The 8,334-nt window shown below is 36.7% G+C and overlaps 1 protein-coding gene across 1 annotated transcript; it reads left to right on the top strand.

Annotated features, from left to right (window-relative positions):
- Positions 1-637: 637 nt before the first annotated feature.
- Positions 638-4,937, top strand: HELRODRAFT_120472 (hypothetical protein; the record flags this gene model as incomplete). Its single annotated transcript, XM_009033771.1, has 6 exons — positions 638-856; positions 1,028-1,069; positions 1,825-2,022; positions 2,384-3,041; positions 3,300-3,510; positions 4,553-4,937. Coding segments are annotated over 6 exons (1,713 nt in total), but the record flags the coding sequence as incomplete, so codon positions are not given.
- Between the last annotated feature and the right edge of the window lie 3,397 nt (positions 4,938-8,334).

The following is an 8,334-nucleotide window of genomic DNA, read 5'->3' as shown; positions in this document are numbered from 1 at the left end:
TTACTCACGTGTATGTATTTATGTTTGTGTCGTGTATATATGTATTTATCTATGTGTCATGTGACTATTTATGCATAATATGTTTATGTATCTATGTATCATGTATCTATCTATATGCCGTACACTAGTATCTATATATCATTTGCATTTCTAAGTATCATTTTGTTATTTGTAATGTTATGTGCCGATTTATTATATTTATCGTATTTATATATATAATTATTATAATATATAATTATTATAATATATAATTATTATAATATATAATTATTATAATAATATATTTTATATATTTATCATATTGAATATTTATTTATTATATTTATATTTGTCTATCTATTTGTCACGTATCCTGTTTAAGTTATCATGTTTCTCTATTTCATGTTATTGCGTGGCATTTTTGAATGACCAATTTTTTTTCATTTTCGTTTGCAGATGCCGATCGTTCAATGATTTGAATGGAATTTAGACGGACTCGATGAAAAAGACGCCCACAACATTAAAAACGACAACTTTAAACTAGTCGAAAATGACGCCACAAGGGCTAACAACATCGGTGACACTGATCCTCATGCTATCTCTACATCTTATTTTGAGAGCGACTGCAGCAGGGACGACGATGAATGTCGAACTTCGGTACTTGCTTAAGGAAGAAGATCCGGTCGGTACTGTCGTCGGGAACGTTTCCAGAGACGCCTTCACCGACACCACCCACTCCTTCAACAACTTCACTTTCAAGTTCTTCACTACTCCTTCCATCGCCATCTCCATCGACGAGTTCACGGGCGTTATTTCAGTGCAGGGAAGAATCGATCGGGAAGCGATTTGTGGGAACAGTGGCGGAACTATCGGAGGAGTTGGGAGTGGGAAGACTGTCAGCACTCAGGTGCGATTGTTTGGTCAAAATCATCGAAACTCTATGAGGCCGAAAAAAATGGGAGAAAACTTTTCAGGCAGTAGTGGAGGTGAGTTCATGGATGGGTACGGCTACGACGTCCTGCCTAGTGAGCTTTGTAGAGTCCGCCAGGATGTGGCTGTGTATCCGGTGGAGTTTTTCAGAATCGTTAAGGTTGGTCGGCTGGCTAGTTGGGTTGGCTAGCTGGTTGGTTGGGTTAGGTTGGCTGGTTGGTTGGGTTGGTTAGTTAGTTTGTTAGTTGATTGGTTGTTTGATTGGATTGGCTGGGTTGGCTGGTTGGTCGGCTGGTTGGTTGGGTTGGTCGGCTGGTTGGTTGGGTTGGTTGCTTTGTTGGTTTGTTGGCTGATTGGTTGTTTGGTTGGTTGGATTGGCTGGGTTGGCTGGGTTGGATGGCTGGCTGGTTTGTTGGTTGATTGGTTGGCTGGCTGATTGGTTAGCTGGTTGTATGGCTGTTAGGTTGGTTGAATGACTGTCAAATTTGAGTATGGTTGAATTACTGTTGATCGATTCAATGATGTTGAAATTTTGTATTTTGATAGATTGATTATTTTAATTTTTATAGCAAATAAAATAAATAATTGAACTGAAATATTGAGCTAATAATATTTATAATAAATTATTTATAATGTTTAAAAATTAGCTGACAATACAAATCTTTTTCTTTATTTCATAACTGCATTACTAACTGTTAGAAAAACCAAAAATTACTCAAACATCAGATCAAATAATATGAGAAACTGAGATGAAATCATAATTACAGTCTCTCGACTCTGGCTAACTGAGATTTTAAAAATAGTGTTTGAGACAAAACAGATTTTTGGTTTTATATGCTTTTTGGAGAACATATTTTTTGAAGATAGTTTTTGTATCAAAATTTTTATAGAAAATAAATACATAATTACAAAAAGGTGATCATCGTAATTGAAGACATCAACGACAACGATCCAGTGTTCGGCCAGGATCGGATCGTTTGGGAGGTATCGGAATCGTCGCCGGTAAATCACACGTCTCTAATTATCGGATCGGCCATTGATGCCGATGTCGGTTATAACTCGGTTGTCAAATACGAGATGACCAAACTCGCGAACGAAGTAACGAAGAATGGTGTCTGGCATGGAAGGTACGACAACTGTTTCAATCTGACAAATGAGAAGAAGCTGGACGGATCTTCAGACGTATGTTTCAAAAAACTTTGTCCAATTTTGTTGATCAGTGTTTCAGAGTTGTCTCGCTGAGTGCCCGTTATTAGTTGTTTGTTTGGAAGTTTTTCTTTATAAAAATAATATGAACAGAACAGTTTTAATGCTTTTAATTTTTTTTACTGAATTTGTACGGTAATGATGTTCACGCGGTGATTAAATTCATCAACAACAACTTCAATGACCTTTTTGTTCATAAAATGTTTTTGTTAAAAAATTTTTTTCATTCCAACTAAAATAACTTAAACCCCTCATACTTCGCCACCAGATCAAACTCGTCCTGATAAGACCACTTGACCGTGAGAGCGTGGAGGAGTACTTCATCAGAATCGTGGCCTACGACGGCGGGTCGCCAGTTCGTTCGGGAGCTGCCAACATCACTGTAGTGGTCATCGACGCCAACGACAATAAGCCGAACTTTGAATTCAACAGCTACGAAGTGAGCACCGTTGAAAACACGCCCATCGAATCGACCATCGCTCGAGTGACTGCCCACGATCCTGACGCCGGTCCAAACGGTCAAATCAGTTACCACCTTGGTCCTAGTAGTCAGGCAAGTTATGGGGATGTCTTTCGAGTTGACGAGCTGAGTGGAGAAGTTATTGTCGTCGGTAACGTCGATTACGAGCGAGGTTCTGAGAATCGGTTACTGATCATTGCCATCGACGGCGGAAGCGAACCTCTAAGTTCCGAAACGACTGTAATTATAAAAGTTGAGGATGTGAACGATAATGCGCCGCAGATCGTTGTCAACTCGTTAGCGGCTTCAAATGCACGTGTAGCTGAAATTGAGGAGAATCAAAAAACGGGAACATTCGTGTGTCACGTGACTGTTAATGATATTGATAGTTCAACTTCCGGCAGATTTTCATGTTCGTTGATTGATGGAAGTGTTGGAAGCGATGGTGACGATTATGATGATGGAGGTAACAATGTTGCTGGTGATGATGATTGGAACGATGGTAATAGTGATAAGGAAGCCAAATTGAATGAAGTTGGGGCTGCTGACGCTGTAGTTTTCAACAATGCAAGGAGCAAAAAAACTAAAACAAAAAAAACTAAACAACAAAAAAAGAATAAACATCTAAGAAGAAGAAATATATCAAACAACTATCAGAGCAACAATATTGAGCCCAAACACAACACCATTCAACCGTTTCGACTCGAGCCAGTTGCAGCAACAGAGTATCACATCGTCAGCAATCAAGTATTTGACAGAGAAAGCAGTCCAACCCAGGTCATTTTGATCAAGTGCAAGGACCAAGGGGAACCAGCACAGACCACTATTAAGAAGATTACAGTTAACATTCTAGATGTTAACGACCATGCTCCTGTCTTCTTAAATTCATTTTATGAGACCGATATCACGGAGAACAATTTGATTGGGGCTGAAGTGTTTAGGGTACGCTTGAGTATGTTTGTATGTTTTAATTGTGTTTGTGTTTATTTGTTGTAATCGTGTTTGTTTGTATGTTTTAATTGTGTTTGTGTTTATTTGTTGTAATCGTGTTTGTTTGCTTCTTTGAATGTATGTTGTATTAGTGTTTGTTTGTTTGTTTGTTGTATTATGATTCTTAAATTGTTGTGACTTACCAGTATGTTTAAGATGTTGCTTTGTTATTACTGCCTATTATTTATATTGCTATCATATTTCTGTTATTTTTACTTGCATTTTGAAAATATTAATTAACATTTTTTCAGTTGTGATAACTAATAAGCATTCAATAAGTTAATATTGCCATCGATATAATCAATTAATTGTTCTCCACAGTTGGTTGATGTTTGTCTTTTATTGATTTGTGAAATTTTTTTTGTTTTCAATGTTCACAAGATGCAAACGTTTGTGCCCCAGTTTTGCTTTACAACTGATTATTGATATGGTTATCATATTAAACATGATTAATTTTTCAAAAAAAAATTGTTAAAAATATTTTTACTCGAACGAATTTTCTTGATGAAGCCTGTTGCAACAGAAAATAACGAAACAAATGTTGATATTCAAAAATGGTTGTTCACATTGGCAGGTCCATGCGACGGACCTCGATGCCACAGCTCCCAACAATGTCGTAACCTACCACCTCCTCAACGGTGGCGGTTCCCACCTTTCAACAGTAAACGCAACAAACATTCTTAATCCATCATCATCGGCAGTTGCTTCTATGACTGCTACCACAACTACCCCAGCCACAAGCGACATCGACAGTCATAATTACTTCACTATCAACAAGCAAACTGGTCTGATCACAGCATCCATTGAATTGGACAGAGAATATCAACCTCACTACACGTTGTTGGTGCAAGCAGTGGACGGGGGAGCGACTCCACTGATTTCCACTGCTACAGTTTTCGTCAGACTTCGCGACGTGAACGACGAGTGGCCGAGATTCATCCGCGAAGAGTTTCACTTTGAAGTGCAGGAGAACGCGCCAGTTAACAGCGAAGTAGGACAACTAGCCGCCATCGATCCAGACGAACCGCCCAACAATCATTTCAGATTCAGTTTTAAGCAGACATCCAACCTGGCATTTATTCCATCCGAGTACTTCAGGCTGGATGGCATCACGGGCAGGATATCGGCCCTGGTCTCATTCGACAGGGAGGCCACACCTCAATTCTCCTTCCAGGTCATCGTGGCAGACGCTGTCAGCGAGAAGATGTCCAACGTGGCCACAGTGTACGTCAGCATCCTTGACGTCAACGACTGCACACCCGTCTTCACCTTCCCGAGTTCCTCCAACCACACGTTGCATGTGTACAGCAATGCCAGACGCGACAAACTGGTGGCCATCATAACGGCTTCTGATGATGACGAAGGAGCCAATGGAGCAGTCAGGTGATCACAATGATGATGACGGCAAGAATGATGATGATAGTGATGACGATTATTAAAATGAATATTGCTATTAAATTGATACTAAATTTGTCTCTTTTTGTTATAATTTTTTATCGCTCATTTACATAAATGAAATTGTGCACACCAATCAAAACAAAACAAAAAGTTTGATGAAATATTGTTGTAACCCTTGACCTTGTAACTACCAACACCGATGTTATAACTTCAAAGATCTCTATATATATTTCCAGCACCAGTGTTGTAGCTCCCAACGATCGTCAAGTGTTCATTATTCCGTAGGTTCAAGATTTCCGATAGATGAACACAACTGCTTCAAACGCAAACTTTGTTGAACGTTTAATTGAATACCAACAGTAATAGAAACAATAAACTAATCCAAATAACTACATGAATCACATTTACGACTCCGCTTTCTCTTCTGGAGATCTCACTGCAAACCTGACTACGCAGGACCTCCATATAGCCTAGATTTTTAGCATGGATTCTTCACAATCCTCTAATCCAAAGATTATAAAGATGGAAAAAATAACAACAATTAGGATGATAAATAATATAGCACAATTCGATCATTCCCTCGGTTATAACAATATTATTAATAATGAAAATATAAGGATACCATTAAATATGACAGCATAGATAAATGTTTTCTTCATTAAATTTATTAAGAAATTTATTGAATCGTTATTCCATGCATAGCATCTTTCTAAAACAACCGCCCTGCCAGGTATGACATCATAAAAGGAAACGAGATGGAAATGTTCTCACTGGACGGCAAGTCCGGCAAACTGACTGTGAAAACGTCGTTGCAGCAACTGCAACAGCAGCAGAAACAACAACAGCAGCAGCAGCAACAACACAATGATAATAATTCTCAGCAAGACGCTCAACGTCAACAACAACAACCACACCAACACAAACATCACCTAAACATATCATCATTATCATTACTCATCAGCGCCACCGACAACAATGGCAACCACAAAACAGCTCTCAAATCATACACCTACCTCAACATCATCATCGTCACTCCTACCTCAGGCGGAGGTGATGATACGGACGACATGTACGCCAACGATTACACTGATTACGATTACGACACTCAAAGCACGTGGTTCGGTAAACCATTTCCGGTTAAGAAATTGAAAAAAATGGCGGTGTGGATCGTGGCGGCGATATCGGCTGTGGTTGTCGTCTTGCTGTTGGCCGCCATTGTTATAGTGCTGTGCGTACAGAGACAAAATAAGCGCTACAACAATAGCGACAACAATGTAGGTAGTTATGATGACGATGGCGATTTTAAGACGACATCTTTGAAGAAAAATTTTCACAGCAACAATGCGAGGGTAATTGATAATCCCATGTGCGTAACCGCCAGTAGGACATTTATCTACAATCCTTCCAGCAGTGCTAACGACTGCACTGGCAATAATAATAACAACAACAACAACAATAACCACAACAACAACAATAATAATAATATATACTGTAATAATGGTACAATTAATAAGAGCAATTCGAATAACAACAATTCGAAATCTCCAGTTATTGTGAGAAAAGTGGATTTAACGGAATCAAGGTAGAGGTTTTGAATGTAATGAAATTTTGCGTTCCGTATCAGTTTTTCTGAATGAAGAATAATATGAGAATTTAATTATATTAATTAGATTATTAATAAATTATTAACAAATTTCCTTTTTACAATTATATTATGAAAATTATAATTCTTTGTGGCATAATTATTACATCGCATTTTGCTTCTCTGTTTTCAGCCCAAGTTTAAATGAACCGCTCGTGGAACTGAATGACAACGAGGCAAATGAAATTAAGGTTAGGTATTTATTATTATTATTATTGTTGTTGTTGTTATTGTTGTTGTCGTTATTGTTGTTGTTGTTGATGTTGTTGTTGCTGTTGTTGTTGTCATTATTACATTTACTAGAATTGCGATTATTTTCGTAGTCGTGATGTTGCTTTTTGTATTGACTCCATCATAATTCTTACAAAACCGCTGTTACAAATATTCAAATCTTTCAATTATTCATTTAATTGTTTCAACATTTGAACCAACACATCTATTGATATCTTGCGAATAAGGTTTCGATGTAGTTAAAACAACATAGGCGGTCCTTTCTTTAAATAATTCCCATTTAAAAAGTACTAGTAGCGCTTACAATATTACAAAAATTATATTACAGTAATAATTTTATTGAGATTGTAAAAAATGTTTTAAATTTTTTGTGTATTCAAAGTGAATAAAAATCTCTGAGAGCCAGAGAATGGTGCAACCTGCAAAATATAACATGTCAGACTAACCGCAAAGCATTAAGAGTTTGGTGGTATTACAACAATCCACCACCATGATGCTGAACGAGATTGAAAGTTAGGTAGAATGTTTTTGACAGTATGCAATGCAGCAGCCTGCTGAACCAACAAAACACTGAACCACTAAAAAACTAAAAGTGACGAAATAGGCCTAATAAAATAGAGCCGGCAACAGAGCGCCAAACCTTCCCTTCAAAACAACTACTACTGGCAGAAGTAACGGGCACAATAAAACACAAACACACACAAGCACACACACACACACACGCACGCACGCACGCACAACTTAGAACCCAAATGACGGAGCATTGGAACATTATCATCTTTCATCTGCAAAGCCAACTTAATGCGACATCACCTGTTTCCGTGGAAATAACGAGAATTGTCACTAAAGTGCCCCAACCATTGCTGCTGCGTTCGTGCCCTAACAGTCTATAAACCTTTCCATTGTATTTCTATTATTATTTACCATCGTACAAATTACCGTATCGAATATTTCTAATTCCTGCTATCACATTTACATCTACATATACTACAATTACTTCTTGTACTAGTAACTTACTAACACTACTTTAGTTACAAATTACTTGGATTCGAGTATACTCTACGCGATGTAATAATTGACACCTACAATCTGATACGTGCAAATTATGTTTGTGGTTTTGAAAAAAATTATGAAAAGTTTATTTATGTATTTATTGTATAAATATAGTCATTAATTATGCATAAATGTTTAAGTAAGTGATATGAATGTTATTATTTTTACTTGTTATTATCGCAACTAATATACTATAACTACGGTTACTGCTACTGTTGTTGGTACACTTATAAATTGTACCATACCACATACATGTGCACGAAATCATTATTGTACCATATATATATATATATATATATATATATATATATATATATATATATATATATATATATATATATATATATATATATATATATATATATATATATATATATATATATATATATATATATATATATATATATATATATATATATATATATATATATATATATATATATAT

The sequence above is a fragment of the Helobdella robusta genome, assembly GCF_000326865.2.
Source record: "Helobdella robusta unplaced genomic scaffold HELROscaffold_98, whole genome shotgun sequence".
Lineage (NCBI taxonomy): Eukaryota > Metazoa > Annelida > Clitellata > Rhynchobdellida > Glossiphoniidae > Helobdella > Helobdella robusta.
Note: the sequence above shows the minus strand (reverse complement) of the source record. Positions and strands in the feature narration are given on the sequence as shown.